Source organism: Amblyomma maculatum, chromosome 2, assembly GCF_055883805.1.
Source record: "Amblyomma maculatum isolate TAMU_Amacu chromosome 2, ASM5588380v1, whole genome shotgun sequence".
NCBI lineage: Eukaryota > Metazoa > Arthropoda > Arachnida > Ixodida > Ixodidae > Amblyomma > Amblyomma maculatum.
In genome coordinates this window covers 156,699,806-156,720,240 of record NC_139345.1, presented here as the reverse complement: position 1 = coordinate 156,720,240, position 20,435 = coordinate 156,699,806, and the positions used below count along the sequence as shown (strand labels likewise).

Sequence of the window (20,435 nt, the reverse complement as noted above, 5' to 3'; positions counted from 1 at the left end):
ACAATGCAAACGCGTCAATTCTTCGGCGGTCAGCCTTTTTCACAGTCCAACTCTCGCATCCATACATCACAACTGGAAAGACCATAGCACGAGTTATACGGATCTTGGTTGGCATACTAATGTCTCTGCTCTTTACTAGGCGGTCAAGGCTAACCATTGCTCGTTTTCCCAGAAGCAGGCGTATCCTAATTTCATGGCTGCAGTCTCCTTCCGAGGTAATCTTGGAGCCCAAGAAGAGAAAATCTGTCACAGCTTCCCCTTCCTGTCCATTGATGCTCCAGGACTTGATAGGGCAAGACGCCATGATCTTTGTCTTTTTAATGTTCAGTTTAAGCCCAAACTTCTCACTCTCTTCTTGTACGCTCATCAGAAGTCTCTCGAGTTCAACTTCACTTTCTGCCATTAAAGTGGTATCACCCGCATATCTAAGGTTTTTGATACGTTTTCCAGCAATCTTCACTCCAGCTGAAGACTCGTCCAGACCGGCCTTCCTCATGATGCATTCTGCATATAGGTTAAATAGGCAGGGCGACAATATGCAGCCTTGCCTCACTCCTTTCTCAATCGGAAACCAATCAGTAAGACCATGGCCAGTTCTGACTGTGGCCTCTTGTCCTTCATATAGGTTCCTGAGGAGACAGATGAGGTGAATTGGAACTCCCATCTCTTGGAGAGCTTGCCACAATCTGCTGTGATCTATACAGTCAAACGCTTTCGCATAATCAATAAAGCAGAAGTAGATGGGTTTCTGGAACTCTCTTGCTTTTTCCATGATCCAGCGAAGGTTGGCAATTTGGTCTCTAGTTCCTCTTCCCTTGCGAAACCCAGCTTGCACTTCCGGAAGCTCCCGATCCACATACTGCTGCAGCCTACCTTGGAGTATTTTCAACATCACCTTGCTAGCATGCGAAATAAGCGCGATCGTGCGGTAGTTGGAACAATCTTTGGCACTGCCTTTCTTTGGAATGGGGATGTAAACTGACCTCCTCCAATCCTGTGGCCACTGCAGGGTTGTCCAAATCTTCTGACATAATGTATGCTGAATGTTAACAGCGTCATGGTTGAGGTTTTGAAGCAACTCAGCTGGAATGCCATCAATTCCGCTAGCTTTGTTCTTAGCAAGGCTGGCTAAGGCCCATTCAACTTCACTCTTCAGGATGCCCGGCTCGAGATCAGTAATCACAACCGTCTTATGTTCGGTTTGCACATTCAGGTCATTCTTGTACAGTTCTTCTGTGTATTCCTGCCACCCCTTCTTTATCTCGGAGGCTTCAGTGAGGTCCTTGCCTCGTTTGTCCTTTATAACGCCCAGATTAGCACAGAAGCTTCCTTTGATATATTTGATTGTCTTATACAGAGCTCTTGTGTTCCTTAATTGGCTGTTGTCCTCAACTGCTTGGCACTGTATGTTCAGGAAGACATTCTTATCTCTCCTTGCTGTTTTATGAAAATCCGCATTGAGAATCTTGTATCTTTCTCTTTCCCCCATAACTTTTGCCATCCTCCTTTCCTCAGCTATTTGCAAAGCCTCTTCAGATAACCAGTTTGCTTTCTTGCATTTCTTTTGCTTTGGAACTACTTTAGTAGCAACTTCTTGTGTTATATCACGAACATCAGTCCACATCTCTTCGGGCTCTCTGTCTTCTAGATCTAATTCTTGAAATCGATTCCTCACTTCCACAGCATATTCTAATGGAATTTGATCCAGATCATACCTGAAAGGCCTTCTAGTTTTCTGCGTTTTGCTCAATCGAAGCTTAATTTTGGCAACAAGAAGCTGATGATCGGTGCCGCAATCGGCCCCAGGCCTTGTTTTTACTGCTTGTATAGCGCTTTTCCATCTCTGCCGGCAAAGAATATAATCGATCTGATTCCTGTACAGACCGTCCGGTGAAGTCCATGTGTACAAGCGCCTTTTGTGCTGTTGAAAATGAGTGTTCGCTAAGGTCAGGTTGTTCTCCTGACAAAACTCTACTAGCCTCTGCCCAGCTTCTTTTGGCTCATCAAGACCGAACTTGCCTATAATTCCGGATATTTCTTCACTCACTCCCGACCTTAGCATTCCAGTCTCCTATGAGAAAAACGACGTCTGATGATGGAGTGCGGTCTAAAAAGCATTGTAGGTCCGCATAAAATCTCTCAACGTCAGCTTCTTCAGCAGTAGTGGTCGGTGCATAGACTTGGATAACTGTTATGTTGAAAGGGGGACCTTGGATCCGAAGTGAAATCATTCGGTCGTTGTTGGGGTTGTACCCTAGCACTGCTTTGCCCATTCTTCTGTTTACTATGAGAGCGACCCCATTCCTTCTCTTGGATTCGTGAGCACAATAAAAGACATAATGGTCGCCGGAGTTAAATTCTCCCATTCCGGTCCACTTGAGCTCGCCGATACCCAAGATATCAATGTTCAATCTGTTCATTTCTCGCTTGACGACATCCAATTTACCTTGCGTCATAAATCTTACATTTCATGTTGCTATGTGATATATCTCCTTGAAAACATAGGACTTTTCGGTCGCTTCCCGACACATCCACAACTGAGCGTCCTTTTGGCCTTAGCCCAGCCGCTTCATTCGTCCTGGAGCTACTAGGAATCGCCCTTTGTTCATCCCCAGTAACATGTGGGACGCCTTCCAACCTGGGGGGCTCATCTTCCGGGGCCATATCATTAATAGTATTGTGACTGGCCATAGGGTTTTCTTGACAGGAAATACTGGAGTGGGTTGCCATTGCCTTCTCCAGTGAATCACATTTTGTCAGAACTCTGTGCCGTGACCTGTCTATCTTGGGTGACCCTACACAGCAGAGCTCACGACTTCATCGAGTTTCGCAAGCCCCTCCGCCACGACAAGGCAGTGATCTGAGTTTGACACCTACCAAAAGCAAAGCCTTATATATTGCAGCACAAGCTTTGCAGCAGATTTGGCAGCACATTACTGTTCATATCAACTCGACAAAATACACGCACTCGAATGGGCTCTGTGCGTACTGTGCTTGTTCATTGTCTGGACTGCCAGATTGCTAGTGGCTTAACTCAGCTAAGACAGGGTATACATTGCGAAAACAGTAGTAATCGTTGATACGAGCGAATCGCTTCTCTATTGTTCCTATGGCACCTTTTTTTGCCACCTTGCGGCGTCGCTTTGCAAGTCTCTTCTCGCTTTTCGGGAGTTTCCATCGCTCGTCTAGCTCTCTCAACTTCATTTTCTCTAAGTGCAGATTCTTCAAGGTGAACGAGTTCGGCAGGACGAATAGATTTGTCTTCTACCCTATTGCACCTTTTTTTCGCCGCCTTGCGGCATCGCTTTGCAAGTCTCATCTCGCTTTTCGGGGGTGGTGCAGTGGTAAGACGCCCGGCTACTGTGCGAAGTTCCCGGGTTCGAACCCAACCGCGGCGGCTACGTTTCGATGGAGGCGAAACGAAGTGGCGTCCGTGTGCTGTGCGATGTCAGCGCACGTTAAAGATCCCCAGGTGGTCGAAATTATCCGTAGCCCTCCACTACGGCTCCCCTTTCTCTCTTTCCACTTTCACTCCCGCCTTCATCCCTTCCCTTACGGCGCGGTTCGGGTATCCACAGACTAAGTGTGACAGATACTGCACCTTTCCCTTCCTATGAACCAATTATTATTATTATTATCATGATTTTTCCATCACTCGTCTAGCTCTCTCAACTTAATTTTCTCTAAGTGCAGATTCTTCAGGTGAACGAGGTCGGCAGGATGAATAGATTCGTCTTGTAGAAGAGCGGAGCGAGCACTCGCATAGAGCCTGGTTGCCTCATTTGTGGCATAGCACTACAGATTCGCCGCAATTCTTATACATACGCCTTCACAAGCGAGCGGTGCTCCACAGCAGCCTTGGGTATTTGATAAGAACATCGCCTAATGCTCCAGAAGGGACCAGGATACTAATGTACGCATATTTAAATCGCGCGGCACTTGAATACGCATCTCCAGTCTGTAATCCCATAAACATTGGGAAATTGACATAATCGAAAGCATTAAAAAAAAACAATCGGGTTGATGTACCATCGGTACGATCGCATTTCTCACCTCTGATGTTTTTGGGGTTCGGGGGCCTACGCTTCACCGCAGTCAAACCACGAGGAGCCGAGACGACGGAGCAGAGGCCGCCAGGAAGGAGATGGGAAAAAGAGCGTTTTATACAACTTTTTACATGGTGGGATCTTTACAGGTCAAGAGAAGAAAACGGTGCTCTCGGTGGAGACAATTTCCACCGCTTAAATACGGTTGGTTATCCCCACTTCTCTAGCTGGGGAACAGAGTTCAATTTGTGCAGTCCAATCAGTGAGCACAAGAGATCACTCGAGGTGCCACCCACTGCCGAGGGTGAACCTCCTTGAACATCTTCCGCCGGTGAGGGCAAACTTCTCCAATGTCGATGACGATCTTGTTCGAGCGATGGAGTTTCTGCACCAAGGTGAAACATCCCGCGAAGTCGCCCGCTGGCGGCGGTCATTTCCCCGCGTAATTTCAAGAAGGTCATCCGCCTTCTTCAAGAATTCGGCGAGCGGAGTCAACCGTAAAGGCTGCTCGATGGTGCGCCTCTGGCCCGTTCGGCACAAGATAGGTTCCCTGCTGTCGCCGCCGTGGCGCCAATCCCGTAGGAGGGGAGGCGGGAGGGGTTGGCCGCCGCAGCCAGAAACAATGCGTCACTCCGCTGCCATAGCCGCCGCCTCACTGCCTTTGGCGCCGGTCACTCGCCGGCGTCCGCTAAGTACGCCTCCCTTTTCAGCTGCTGCAGTCTGCGCGTACCTAGGCCGAAACCCCGGTCACAACAGCTCGCCCGCCGCCCGAAGAGGTCTCGCAGTGGGGCAGCCCACGCCGCTCTACGAAGATACCTGGAGTCTAATTAGCCTGGTCGGGGCAGCCACGTATCAAACCTGGCCCTCTGGTTCTTGCTTGCTCGCTGGACTGCTTTAACAGTCTCAGACACGCAAGGCCCAAAACACCGCAAATAGCAAGCGCTAAACCAACTTAGAAAACTGCCAGGCTGCTTTCTAGTCGACATTGCCTGTACAAAACAAAAAAGAAACAAGCCAAATTTTGCCCCGATAATTTCGAGTCCTCTTTCGAAAGAAACCATATTAGAGAAAACAAGAAACCACAGAGCAAGTTCACTTCGAAACCGAATACGCTAGCTAAGATTTTGACCCATGTCGTAACATGAAAAATGCCGTAGAAAGCCACTTCCTGCTAGAACATATCTTGATGGGGGAGCTGCAGGTGTTCAAAGGGTAATTCAAAAAAGAGTAATGCCAAACAAGAAGGCATTGCCTAGGGAAACTTTGTCTGAGGCCATCAGCGTTGGCATTATCATGCCCTTTTATTTAGCGCATGCCAGATGCAAACTCCTGCAAAGCTAGGCTCCAATGAAACATACATGTTAAGATGGCAGATAAACGAACAAAGGCTATTTCTACCAGCGGGCACGACCCTGCACGCAACATTGCAATTTTCGAATAGCTGAAACAAGACAAGCGCCTCGTTTCTCAGACGCACTCCTTGCACGCTCACAAACATCGTGGGGATGCTCCCCCTCCATTGTCAACCTGTCAAGTGGGGACGACCCACACACTGCGCTCACTCGCTTTTTTTTATCGGCAGCTCAGAAGGGTGAGTAGTCAGGAACCCTCAAAAAGTCTGACTAGCCGGGGATGATTTTTTTTCCCTGATTCCATTCACCCCTCTCAAGTCAATGCTTCAGCCGCGCCCTTGGCGGCCGCAATCCTACGGTAGAACTAGAAGCCGAGATCTGAGAAACCCTTGAAGGCGTCAGCTCGCTAATGTGACTTTCGCATCGGAACTGTACGCTTCCGAAGAGTAGCCCGCGCTTGGAAAGCCGGATACAAGATAGGGGCTAGTGACATGCGGCATCCCTCTTCTTCCTGCCGGTTATTTTGCAGTGCCATTTTACGCGGCCCCGGCGTCTCTTTCGTAGCAAGCTGCTCCTGTCACCTGTGACTGAGCCACTACTACACTGTCTCGGGTGAAAGGAGAACCCAGGACATTTGAATTCACCAAACCCTCGAGCCCTTGCCGGTGATGTAACTGGCCTTGACCTTTTCTGCGCGCTCTTAGCAAGTTTTCCTTTTACGCGACAGTTATGGTCCCTTCCCAGCTCGCCGCACGTGTCACACCTTACGAAACAACTCCCTGGGTGTTTCGATGTAAACGTAGACATTTTCCAAATAGCACGGGGCCTTGCACATTTTATTCTGCTAAACACTTTCCGGTCTGACTTCGATCGTGCCGCATTCGACTTTAGCCTTCGCGACGCGCACTTCTCTTGAGCTCCTTTCCCGTGAGCTCTGCCTGCCTTGCGTACCTAGCGATACCTGCAACCTCGAGGTACAGGCAGCCATGCTCGAAGAATTTAAGGGCCTTGTACCTCTTCTGCTAAAGACTTTGCGACCGGACTTCGATCGTGCCGCGTTTGACTTTAGCCTTCGCTGCGCGCACTTCACTTGGGCTCCCCTCTCGCGAGCTCCGCCTGCCCAGCGTATCCAGCTACACATGTAGCCCGACAAGAGGCAACAACCTGAATGTATCCAGTTAAAGGCAGTGTTCAAAGTATCAAGGAGCCTTGTACCTTTAGATCTGCAAAAGCCTCCACGGCCTGACGCTGATAGTGCCGTAGGTGATTTCCGTCGACGCTGCGCGCTCTTTGCTTGTGCGCCTTTCATCCGGCAGCTACGCACCCTCCGTAGGAAGCGACACATGTTTCCTCTCAAGGGACAACGACCTGAGTGTCCTATGTTAGAAGAAGACATGCTTGAAGTGCCCAGGGGCCTGGGACGTTTAGATCTGCAAAAGCGCCTACAGCCTGACTTTGCTAGCGCCAAAGTTGGCTTTAGCCTCCACTGCGCGCGCTTAGCTTTCTTTCTTTTCACGCGACAGCTAAACGCCCTTTTTCGCAGCCTCCTCGTGTCACCTCTCATTAGACTACTGTGGTGTCCGGACACACAAGTAGACCTTTTCTTTGAACATTTAGTTCTACAAAAACCTCTACAGCCTGACTCTGCCAGCACCGTAGCTGGCTTTGATACCTGCTTCGCGCGCTTATCCTGTGCTTCTTTCGCGCGACAGCCACGCACCCTCCTCAGCAAACGACACATGGCATCCGACAAAGGACAGCTAACTGCATGTCTCATGCTAGGGGAAAGCATACTCGAAATGCTGAGGGGTCTTGAACACGCTGATCTGCGACTGACCTGTGTTCTCACGCGACGCGCAAGCAACTCAAAGCGCTCAGGTGACGATTCCTTTCGCTTACGTAACATCTAGATTCTCAACTCGGCTTTTAAAGCGACCTGAGCTTTCTTCTCTGCCTTGAAACCCTCCCGTGTGGTCTTCGCTAAGTGAATCTGCCCTTCTGTAACTTCCACTGGCGCGTCACTATTTCTAGCAGAGCCTTCACAGGTTAAGCTACCAGCCTCCCTCGCACAGTCAATTTTGGTCACCTCTCGCTCTTTCTCGTAACTATAAAAGTCCCCTTCGCTTTCAGCGTCCTTTCTGCCCTCTTCATTCCCTCGCCTCGCTTGCACTGCGCTATCCTGAGGCCGCAAGCGGGTGAGATCCTGAACAGCGTTGTCTCCAAAACAAAGGCCATTTTCTTTAAGCCGCATTTCTGTGTGATGAAACCCGTGCGGATAATGTTCGGGCAGGTTTTTCAAGACTGCTGCCTCTGTCTGAGGAACTCCAAATGCCTCCGCGATCTCGTCGCAGGCATTGGGCAAACATACGCTACACTCTTTACATAGCTGCATTTCACAGGCACGCTCGCCCGGTAACTCCGCAGGCCAAACGTCTAATAGGCGGACAACGTCCTTTTTAGCAGCCGAGTTAAGGCGAACTTTAAGCGGTTTTACTTTTTCCGCTTGCTCTCCCCGAAAAGGCTGCATAACTCGCGACTTGTCGCCATTAGACGGAGACAAAAAGGTAGCTCTTGGCTTACGGCAACCGATCACTATATGGCCAGGCTCTTGGCAACGGAAACCGATGATCGGTTTCCTAGCTTCAAAATCTCTCTCCCTTATATCTGTCACTCGCGGAATCGCACTGACACATGTCACGGACAACACAGCAAACCTGTGGTTTACGTATTTCTCCAGTGCAGATTCTGCAGTGACCTCGGAAATTTATTTTATGAATTTAGAAAATTTACAGCTACACATGTCACGGACAACACAGCAAACCTGTGGTTTACGTATTTCTCCAGTGCAGATTCTGCAGTGACCTCGGAAATTTATTTTATGAATTTAGAAAATTTACAGCTGCTTTCAAAAGTTAAACCTCGTCAAGACCGCAGTTGTGCCACACCTATTAAAATAAAGCAAAATGAAATAACCAAACCTTGAAAGACAAGGAAATTAGCTGCAAACGGCAAATACGTGCCATAATCTCATTCTTACCTTGCAGAAGGCAGTTTATGATACATCAGCGCTGACAAGGCGCTCTATACACATGCACTTGAACCAGATATCGGCTGATGACGCGTTTTAAAAGGAATGGGCCATGACGCGGTTTGTCACTCACTGTTACCGGAGTGCGCCGTGGTTAACGATGCTAGCATCAATTCGCAATAGCGGTTTGCAACAAAATACGTTATTCGGACGAGGCTAAGTGCAAAGTTATGAACACAGGCACTTGCGGCGGTTTAAAAACTAGGCCTATGTGAAGCATTTTATTTCGAGGCGCTTTCCAGATGAAGGCTGAAAAAACTGCACATGCCACATTTCCCAGCTCAGATCCATTCTCCGATTGCAAAGTCAGTGTTAGTAGAACAGTCAGTACATGCTCTCGAGCGAGTCCATTGTCTCCTAAAGAGGAAACACGTTTTCAATATGGGATTAACAATGGAATGACTACGATATATTTTATTGTCGTAAATGTCCGGATCTCATATCAATGTACCATTAAACACCAACGACGTGCTCGTGAATCCCGCCAGTCACGCATTCTGCCCCAAACCATTCACTCTCAATTTCGTAAGGTTTTCGGTCAACATAGCAGGAGTACTTTGAATATGCTCACCCGTCATTAACTACATAACACATCGCAGCAAAAGAAACTATTTTATATAACGAATCCCTACTGAAAAATCCTGCATAAAGTTCATACAGGAAATTGATAACAGGTTTATTGTACAGGATCTGGGATACAAGATTTTGGTTTATTTAAGAAAATTTCTGTACTGCCCAGGAAAGTTCGGAAAGAAACCGCGCGGAGCTCTGATACCAGAATATCGTGTATGGTTGATGGCCCTCATTTCCGAATCAGAAAGCGTCGCCAGGCTGGAAAAAGCATGCAACAATATAAAATAACATAACTACTTTACAAAAAAATAATAACGCAATCATCGGACGCATTAATCACTACTCCACAGCGTTTTATGTTTGAAGTGATTATGATACACTATATGTGGCTCATTTTGCTCTTTCGTACTTTGTGTATTTTCCATGGCTGTAGAATTTGTGGCCGTAAATCACCGATCGCCCTTTTAACACACTGAATATTTTTCCAGGCTATCGCGAGGGTTCACAAATGTCCCGTAACTTTATAATGCGTTTCTTTATTGCAGTCAAACCTCAAGATATGATAGATTATTAGTGTTGATGTGTTTTGGCATCGTCTACGAACGCTTGTAAGTTTTCCTACATGCAGAAATATCCGGTGCACTAATACTTTAAATACTGCGTGTTATAGCTTCGCGTGCTACAAGCGGAGCAGCGACGTCAATGAATACAGTTCCGACTGAGTGATTTCAACATGTTAACATCCAAGAAAGCGTCGCCTGGTGTACGACTATCTGTGCACCTTCCGATGGCCAGCGATGTTTGTTTTTTTTCGAACATAGTTTTGTCCTCGCTAGCGAATAGATACGTTCGTGCATCCACTTTCGCGAAGGCAGCAGATCTTCAGTCGCTGATGTGAAGATGCGCCGCAAGATCGTACGAGCTGCAGCGACTGTTGTACGCCCAAAAGCGACGCGATGCGTCTATATATTTGTAGCGCACACTTCGGCGGCTTCATATTTTCGAGATATTTGTGGAAATGCACGTGCTTTTTATATATAGATTAGCTGTATATGTTTGGTTTCATGCATATTTAGTGCGCTGGCGTGTCAGGCATGGTCATTCTGGTTGAGCTTCATAGATCGGCCCGGCTTCTATACAGAAGCGGAAATACTCTGCCCGGTATCAGTTCCAGAAATTATGGCTTCACCCTATTTCTGATTAATTGATACAGGCTTAACCGCCATGAAACCACGCGAAGCCCTGATTCCGGAAATTCCTGTATGGTCCGTGGCCCTCGTTTGAGAAAATAAACAGGACGCCAGGCTGGAAAAAGCATGCAGAGCTATAAAATAACATGACTACATTTGGAAAATAAAAAAAATCTTTTAAGCAAGAACTTTCACAAGCTGTAAGTCGAACTTGGGTCATCACAATCAGATTGCGCTCACGCTAACCACTACACCACGGCATGATGTGATTGAGGTGGTTATATTTCTGTTTATGCAGTCGACATTGCTCTTTAGTACTTTGTGTATTTTTGTGGGGTTTAGAATTTCTGGTCTTAATTCACCGATCGCCCTTTAAACACGCTGAATCTTTTTTCCTGGCTATCACGAAGGGTTATTCGTGTCCCACATATTTACAATGCATCGCTTTCTCGCAAGCAAACCTCAGAATGTCGCAATTATTGTGTTTTGTCATCGTCTTTGAACGCATGTATTTTTCCTACATGCAGAAATACGCGGTGCAGCAACACTTGTAATACTGCTTGTTTTAGCTTCACCTGCTGCCAGCGGAACAGTGACGTCAATACATTCCCTTCCGGTCAAGTGTTTTGCATACGTAAACACTCGAGGAAGCGACGCCCGATGTCCGGCTAATCTGTGCATATTTCGATGGTCAGCGATGTGTTTCATTTATTCTAGAGCGTATTGTTATCCTCACTACTGAAACTCTACGTTCTAGCTTACACTTTTGCATCTTCGGTCGCAGATATCGAGATGCACCGCAAAATCGTAAAAGCTGCAGCGACTGTTGCAAGTGCAAAAGCAATACTATGCGCGTATGTACTTGCTAAGGCACACATCCACGGCTTCATATCTTCTAGGTATTTGTGAAACGACGCGTAATCCACTTATACAAAAAGGTTGTAACGTATACATGTATGGTTGCAGGCGTATTTAGTGCGTAGGCATGTTCTGATGTGGTCATTCTGGTTGAGCTTCACAATCCGCCCGAATTGTGCTGAGAAGCGGAAATGCTCGGTCCTGTACCAGTTTCATTCATAACGAGTTTGTCCGTATTCAATTAAACCGGACATGACTGTATATAAACTCAATACAGGACTGGTCCGCCCTGTTTCATATCAATATCGGACTGGGATGTCCTGTGGAGATGGATACAGGAAATGGTCTATCCTGTATTAGCTCCATACCGGACCGGACCGTCCGGACTAAAAATTAATACCGGACATGACCTGTGCGGTACAAACCTGTTTAAACTTCATACAAGGGTGGTCACACCGCCATGAAATCTATACGGAAGAATACAGGACTGGTTAAAACTCGTTTAGTGCGATACGGTATGTTTCACCAGGGCTGATATAGAAAACATTGACAAAATCGACCAATAGTGAAGAGTGAGACAGAATGAGTGGCTCATATTGAAGGAATAAATAGAAGCATCTACGGTTGAATAAGAATAAAAAGACACGCTCATAGACGAACAAGAACAGTATGCAGATTATCCCAAGGAAACCGTCACCGACTTCCGTATTGAGTACTTGGAGTGCGTTGCGGGAGGCGGGGAGACCTTGTCCGGTTCATCTGTAATTCGATGCTTGACGGGCTCTTTGGGTAGCGGTAGTAATGTGTCCCGCATTAGGCACGTGGTGTCTGGTGCAGGAATGGTGTTAGATCGGATGCCAGAACTGCGTAGCCCTTGCAGCACCCAGTCTTCCTGGTACGGCAAAACCTGGGCGCAGACGGCGAACAGCGACATCCCCATAGCCGCGATGGCCAGTCTCACATCAGTGTGTCGGCCCTCGACTAGTGTCGTGCTCATCTGGCCCAGAGTATCACCGATGCGGCTGAATGCGAGGGTCCAAGCCACACCGCTGCTGCGTGCTGTGACGGGGTACGCGCCGGCCGCTTGTGAGAGGAAGGACGACAAGCAGATGGTTGCCGCCGCACGCATCAGAACTACGAGCAAATTCCACCCAAATGTTTCGCTTTCTTTAAGCGCGATGAAGAGAACTGCCAACAGTGTTCCAAACATGAATCCTGAGGCGACGACGGTCCTTCTGAAGCCGAAGCGAACAAGGCACGGTATAACTAGCAAGAAACCGAGAAATGTTACTACGTAGCCAATGGCCATGACGGTATCGCTCACGGGCACTCCTGTACTGTTAATAACGAATGTGTCATAGGCATAACATAATGCTGTGGACATATACGCAAGGAGAACTGTGCGTGCCCTGAGATGCGAGTCGAAGAGCCTGTTACTTCTGGGTGAGTCCTGGTTTTCGGTATAGGCCTGCACGTAGGTCTGCATCATGTCGCGGCAATGTTGAAGCGGCACCTTGTTGAGGCTTGCAGCGCGCAAAGCAATGCGCTCGGCTTCTTTCACGTGCCCTGTCGCTGAAAGCCAGGCAGGTGACTCGTCGACGCTGTAGTACATGAGGAGAAGCAGGCAGGTGGGAATCATAAGAATGAGCTGTAGTGCCGCCCAACCTGCTCGGTAGAGCTCTGCGAAGAACAGCGTGGTAGGAGTCATCAATACCGAGAGCAGCGTGGCCACCGTAACGTACGCAGGAATTCTTGCAGCAGGTGTGACTTCGTAAAAGAGAGCTAACATCGGTGGTATTAGGGCGATCGTCGAAGCCGAGACGACGGCGCGAGCGGCGACAAAGAAATGGAAATCATTTGGTACACTGCTCCCAGTGCCTGCTATGAGTACCACAGGTATGGTGATGAAAACGGCCATCTTGCGGCCGACGCGGTCCGCCAGCGTTCCAACTACAGACAGGGAAGCCAGGGTAGCGGCGGTGCAAACGAGCCTAGCTACTTCGATGAGCCAGCGCCTGTCGCACACGAGGTCCCATTCGCTCACGATGTTTTTGCCAAATTGTTCCATGTCAAACTCCCATGAAGAGCACGGGACCACCCTAGCCACATCTCCAGCGTCCGGCGGGTCGCGTATCAAGCAATGGCTCAACTGTCCTCGTTCGTCGAGCGGGATAGCCATATTTTTCCACTCGAGGAGGCTGAGGTTCGCGAAGGCGTCGGGCCTTCTGCACCAGTGGTCCATGACGCCGGCGGTCAGACTGAAGCTATCGCAGTGCAGGCCGTAGGTACCGAGTGTAATGGTCGTACTGAAGACAATCAAGAGCTGGAACATACCGTTTCCGTAGGGCAGCTGCCTCTCCGTAGTCGGTGGTGATTTCGTAGCTTTAGTGCTATCCCTGTTCCAGTGAAAAGGTCGCAAGCGTGGTAGTCTCTGATGAGCAGCCATTTTGAGGGCTTCTTTCTTCTTTGTAAAACCGCGCGCCCATTAATAAGCGTGATGCGGGATTGATGTTGATAGCAGGAGAAACACCACGGGACTATATGTTTTTCAACACTCGAAGGCACTTTATCACAGAAAAACATTGCATTGAAGGACAATTTTTGAGGGCATTTTTCTATATAATGTTAATTTCACGTGCCTGAACTTTGTGCTGGAAACCGTATCTTTGAAAACAGGTTCGGGACAGATTCGACCAAGACGGCAAGAAGTTTGTCCGATGTTTAGTACATGCGTTTTAGCCTGAACACCTTAGCCCTTTTAGAACTATCCGTACCATACCTCCCACGCCTAAGCAGCAGCACGCCATTTTAATCGTGGCCAGCTGCGAAAGTGCAATCCTGTCAACCCTGCGCGCTTGCCTTCGGTGTTTCCTTTTGACAGTGCAGGTCCCGATATACAAAGTGCGCGCCGAAGTGGCATACTCTGGAGAAATTGGCACTGGTGAATGTGGCATGCACTAACCAATAAGGAACCTACAGCCCATCGCCCAACACTGTACAGACAACGAAATGGGCAAGGTTTCGACTTGGCTGTATAATAATTAATTTATTGATGTATGACACTAACCGTACGCGTTAGTTTGAATCTAGTTCACTGAGTATTCTCCTCACTGAACCTGTCCAGCCCCAACTTGGGTAAGTGCCACGAGCCACATCCACAACCTCTTGTTAGAGCGGTAGTGTTTCACGCATGAGTGAGATAGATGATAAAGAAGGATATTATGGACACGAAATTACAAAACGTTGTCAGATTTTATAAAGCCCCATAGTGAGCGATGGTGTGGTCCCTGCGTCGAGAGACTATATGAAGAAGAATTGGTTTGTAATATTGTCCCAAAGCGACTCGGGCTTTGAAAGACGCCGTAGTGGAGGGTCCCCGAATTTCCTCCCTCCACCACTGAAAAGCAGCCTTCGAAGCCGGGATGCGATCCCGCATCTTCGGGTGTACTAGTCGAGCGCCCTAACCACTGCTCCGGCGGGGTAAAGAAGGGTTGATCGGTACAAGAACCGCTGCCATCAGGTGCTGGATTCTTGTAGGCTTCTGTGCGGGTCAGTCTCACAGAAAATTATTCAGCCCATCAGCGCTCACAACATGACCAAGAAACGAGTTCTGTATGCCCGAAGGGGAACTTTTGGGGCTTCAGTGTACGGTCAGGCAGAATCAGGACAGCTCGAAGACGTCAGAGGGGACGCTGAAATGTTTCTGAAGAAACCACGACGTCGTCCAAGTACACAAGACGGTTCTGTCACTTGAGACCAGTGAGGATGATAACCATCATCTGTTGGAATGTAGCTGGGGCATAGCACAATCCAAATGGGAGTACTTTGTGTTCATATAGGCCATCTGCAGCGACAAACGCGGCTTTTTCTAGGTATAGTTCGTCCATTTCGATTTGCCAAAAGCCGTTCTCAAATCAATAGATGAAAACCATTTATCGCATCTCAATCCGTCCAGTGATTCATCGATGCGCGGCAACATATAGATAATAGACGCAGAACCGGACGAACTTCGATGAGATGCTGGATTCTGGTAGGCTTCTTTGCTGGTCTGTTAATAGAAAGCAACTCATGCCGGCTTTAATATATTCGCACTTACATATAGGGCACTCAATGAAAACAAATGTGAAACAGAGACCACATCCAACTCACTCTAAGAATAACGGTAATACCTACCGAGATCTTCCGTACCTACGCATCCTCTTGGCGGGTATGGTCTCGGAGAAGGTTTATCGCGTACAGAGGCACGAGAGCACATGTGCGGCACCGAAGGGCTTCCTTGCTTGACGAACTAGGTGTAGCGACGTATAAATTAGGGCGCAGAACCAAAAATGAGCCTGGGGTCATCTGGCGCGTTGCTTAATCTGCATGCTTTGAGAAATCAACACGTTCTATGTAACTCACACAGTGCTTATCGGCTGCAGTATGCGTGCGGCGAAGCGATGGATGTTATTTCATATTACCGGGATGAGGCTGGCACAATCGGGCAACCACAATGCTTGTGAAAACATCGCAAGAAGATTATTTGTGGTGGCCGTGAAAGAGCGTTCCTTTTGAAATGAAGCCAGATCATAGCAAAAGGATATTAGAGGTATGGATGTTATTTTAGAGAAAAAATGCGATTTTTCCTGGACATATTTGGAAATTTTGAAAACTATAAATTATATATAATAACGACGTTGTATCGATGTATTGTAACAGCAAACTGTTGTTTCCTAACTTTTTGCTGCTCGTGTGCATGTTACGCGACGTTTACTTGTTAAAAACGCGTGAATGACTGCTTTCTTGGTTCTAACCGTTAACGTTCGCAGACCGCCCAGTGTTTTCAAACGACGTTTAGAATTAGAGTGTACTTCAGTTTTTTTTTAGTCAAGTGTTCATAGTATGCCACATTACTGGGACTATATTTCGCTTTCAAAAACCGCCAGAAGGCGATGTGGTTGACAATGAAATGTTACGACGGGTTGAAAGGGCTGTAAAGAACTAAAAGCTTCGACTTGAACACTGGGAAAACTATCGAGATAAATGTGTTATCATGGTTGGACAGACTACACAAACCATGAGGACTAGGCTAGAACTTTGCATATCCACCTGCTATATAGTGGAAATAATCACATCTAATTCAATGCAATTCAATGATGGCGTCCATACCAGAGCCTTTTTACAAAAAAAGCTGGAAACCCCACCAAAACGTCTCCTTAATCGCACAAAAAGGCGTCTGCATTGCATATCCACCCGCTATATAGTGGAAACAATCACATCTAATCCAGTGCAATTCAATGGTGGCGTCCAGACCGGAGATTGTTTACCAAAAAAGCTGGAAACCCCACTTCAAAACGTCTCCTTAATCGCACAAAAAGGCGTCTGCATTGCATATCCACCCACTCTATAGCGTAAGCAATCACGTCTAATCCAATGCAATTCAATGATGGCGTCCAGACAAGAGCTTTTTTACCAAACAAGTTGGAAACTCCACTTCAAAACGCCTTCTTAATCGCACACGAAGGCGTCTGCATTGCATGAGGGGAAAAATGTTTTGCTTGCTTCGCTTTGCATTCGACTGGTGTGGTTATTTTGTAAAAATCTTTGTCATAAAATTTGATCTCGCGATTCAGTCGGGAGGCGTTCACGCTCTTTTGGACAGTTATAATTTTTTTAATTGAACAGTGTTAACTCTAGCCCTCGCGGATTTTTACTTTCACTGCTTTGGGCCAGCTGAACTTTTTAAAGCGCGCTTGTCAGCACCTCTTGAGATACTATTGGCGCGCGTAGTCAGCTCTGTTGGACCAGACTCGGTGCCATGACAAGTCCCCTTTGGAACATTTGGGCGAACCTTGACTCGTTCACCAGCGCCTATGGACCGGCGGTGTTCAAGTTCTGCTGCTTCAAGTATGTTTCCGAACGGGACGTGCTTACGAAGACACATTGCGAAGTGGAAGAAATGCCTTCTGGACATTAAATCCACATTCTTATTGAAGCAAACGATAGGTAAAGTTCCGCATTTGTGCGCGACTGTTCCAAGAGCCTTTGCATTGGAGTTATAAGGTCTGGGAATTAATCACCAGAAAATGACACATGACAACAAAGTGAAAACTGGACGGCATGCCTATAGGAGGCCTACGTATCGCGGCGTGCCGCTACAGGCGCCACTGAAAACTCCCTACCTGTCTGGCTCCACGTAAGTGGCCAGGGCAGGCAGACTTGCTCGACGCTGCTGTGAGAGAAACTTGTTTCGTGTGCGCGGTCGTGCTTACTCGCTCTTGCCAGTGTATTTCTTCGCCAGCAATCATTCTTGAGTCAACCTCCCAAACCCCTACCATCACCACGCTTCGGTACGCTTAGATGGGCCATCGCTTTTGTGCGATCACACCGGGAGAATTGTATAGAGCGCTATATATTGTTACGGGGTAGGGATGACACCCAGGGGATAGACGATTACCGACGCAGCCACTGATGCAGTCACTCGCCTAACACTACCGGCCTCCTCATCTTCTTCCTCATACTCATTCTTCCACGCGCTAGCACCCCACTTCTTTATCTTCCATACCCTAAAATCTTACCACCGGAGGGGGGAAGGGGTGGGAGGGGGGCAGGGTGACAGGAAATGCACTGAACGTGTCCAACCACATACACACACACGCGCGCGAGAACACAGACTACACAGGGAATAGCCGATAACACACGGGGTCACACCAACACATCAATCGGAAAAGTTCAAAAATTCACAGTCGAATTCCGTCGAAGACGGGCCAGTGGACACGGCAGTATCAGGTAATGCGGTCCCACGCCAACGGCAGCTCACTGAAGTGAGCGAGTTGCAGTCATTGCGCGCAGGGCGCCATTTCTCGCTGGCATCCACCTTGCCCAATGGGATGCCGTACTCCCTGAGGCATCGCGCCGCCCGCTCGAACTTTGGGTACCTGAGGTGACAGTGGCCGCAGCACGGACCGGAGAAGCAGACCAGCATGATTTTGGCGTTGGCGCCGGTGAGCCTGAAGTTCACGGCGCTCAGCTCGAGCAATGCTTCCGCTGGTGGTGCAAACCGCGGGCCCGTCTTCTCCGCCATCATATCGATGATCGCTTCGGCCAAACAGGTGTTTTCATATTCGGTCAGGTTACTCAAGTGCTAGAGGACGTCAGTAGGGTACTTGTTGAAGCCTCAGCGGTTGGCCAGCTTCTGTTCGACCGCGGTGTCCACCTTGGCCAACCACCCCTGCTGGTCCCGCCGCCTGAACGTGGTGGCCTCGCAGGCGTACTCAGGCTCCAACTTCACGCAGTGCTCACAACATGGCGCGTAGAAGTTGAGGAGCATGTAGAGCATGTTGTTGACCACCTGGTTGAAGTTGGACTGATTGAGCTTGAAAAAATTCAGCTGGACAATGATACCTATGGCATCAATGTCCAGCTCTATTAGCGTGGGCGCCGTGTCCGGCTCAACTGTCGGCTTCTTGTTCTTGTCCTCGTCCTCCTGTTGACCCTCCTTGCTCGATAGGCAGTCTTCACCCTCGCTCTCCACTTTGACGGACTGATCTCTTTAGTCATCGTCAACACTGCTTCCCTCTGCGGCCTTGGTCTCTCCCTCGACGCCCCTCTACCTCAAGCGTCAGTTTAGACTTGCCCACATCCGGAGTTGGCTCTCATTACGGTGCATTCAATGAGCGCCAGGTCTATGTCAGCACATGAGACCTTTTCTGCAACCACTAGGACGAAAACCAAGACTGCTATACAAGCCTTCAAAATGAGCATATCGATTTTTGGACGCTCCGCTCACCAGACACACATGTGTCCACCCGAGTGTTGATCTCATCTTGGTGAGCTGCTGCAGGCGCTCCACACCTGCAGTGGAGGAACCACACTCCTGTGCGAGGCGGTTACCCATACCACGCTGTAGCTGTTGCTTCTTGAACCTTTCCCGTAGCTCCCTCTCAAAGCACACCAGCCACTGCGAGTGGGCAAGCCTACCATCCCCCTGAGAGCAGGTAACAACCGCTCGAGCTGCTTCCGCTCCTTCCGCTTACACTAGGCCAACAACCTCTCTTCCAAGCACTTGATTTCCTTCGTGTGCCTGGTCTTCAGCGTCTCTAGCTCTGTACTTACACCATGGCTTGGGCTTGGAATTTTTGTTCGTCTGCCCGCATGCCCTCCACCACCTCCCTGTTCTTGGTGCGCAGCACGTCATTCTTGGCGCTTTGGTCGTACAACTCCCGGTGCAGCTGCTCGACAGCAGCCTCTCGGACCTGAGTAAGCTTCTGCTCGGCCCCTTGGCCTCCGCCTTCTTGCGCGAAAGCTCGCTGACCTCACGGCTGTGGGTGTCAACTACCTCGGACAGGTGGGCACGCAACTCCTCGGCCAGGTGACCTTTCTCCTCGCAACGCAGCTCAAAGCATTCAGGTGATGTCGCTACTCGTCCCGCTACGCATACAGCTACATCTGGTGCATCTTAGTGAGTTCCTTCACTTTCTCCTCGGAGGCACAGCGTTGGGCAGCCAGTTCATGGGCCTCCTGGCCGAGCCGCTGCCGCAGGTGAGCACACACATCCTCCAGGGTTTTGGCATGCCCGTAGGCCTGATGCAGGCGTGCCTCTACCTCCTGGCGCTCGCGCTTCAGGGTCTTCATGTAGGAGTACTCCAGCTCCTACTTTCGCGAACGTAACCGCTCACGCACAGAGGTGCATGCCCACTGTCGCTCAACCTCGAGCTCCTGCTTCCGCCGCTGCAACTGTGCCGACCGCTCCTGACCAAGTTTCTGCTGGGCCTTGAAGTTCTCGTCATGTTGCTGCACCTTGGTCAACTGTTCGTCCAACTCCTGCCACAGCTCCTTCACCTTGACCGTATGCGAGAGGGAGCGCTGGCGCTCAGCCTCCAGGTCGTGCTCCCGTTCGGCCAGCTGCCAGCTGCCTCTGTAAGTACGCCTCTTGATCTGCACCGCGCTTGCGCAACTGGCCTGTCGCCTCGATAGCGAGAATCAAATCGGCCGGGATCGATTCAAGGCACCCGAAACGTACCTGGCGCTGGACCTCGGGATCCCCGATGGCGTCAAGAAAGGCCTCTGTGCCGATCAAAGCTATGGCGTTTTGAGGCGCCCCCGGCCGAGACTGCAACGCCAACAGCTAGCTCGATATCAGCGGCGAGGTCCTTCAGGCTTTCCCCAGGACGCTGCCGGCGCGCGCATATAAGCTGGTATAGTTGTCTGGGTCGCAGAGATCTACCGACAGTTTCGTATGGCGCTCGGCGCTGAGCAGGAGTGAGCGCCATTCTATCGCTGCCACCAAAATGTTGCGGGGTTAGGATGACACGCAGGGGATACACGGATACGAGGCAGTATTACACAG

The 20,435-nt window shown here is 49.1% G+C and overlaps 1 protein-coding gene and 1 pseudogene across 1 annotated transcript; both read right to left on the bottom strand.

The window, feature by feature from the left end:
* Nucleotides 1-11,783: 11,783 nt before the first annotated feature.
* Nucleotides 11,784-13,349, bottom strand: LOC146200249 (solute carrier family 22 member 7-like). Its single transcript, XM_084592308.1, has one exon. It carries the CDS (start codon nucleotides 13,347-13,349, stop codon nucleotides 11,784-11,786), a length of 1,566 nt encoding a protein of 521 aa, XP_084448434.1.
* A 4,914-nt stretch (nucleotides 13,350-18,263) lies between these two features.
* The window catches only part of LOC146200248 (uncharacterized), a 28,925-nt pseudogene continuing 26,753 nt past the window's right edge, over nucleotides 18,264-20,435 (bottom strand).

Excerpts from the sequence above, each read along its gene's own strand:
- LOC146200249 (XM_084592308.1), bottom strand. The coding sequence starts at position 13,349 with ATGGACCACTGGTGCAGAAGGCCCGACGCCTTCGCGAACCTCAGCCTC.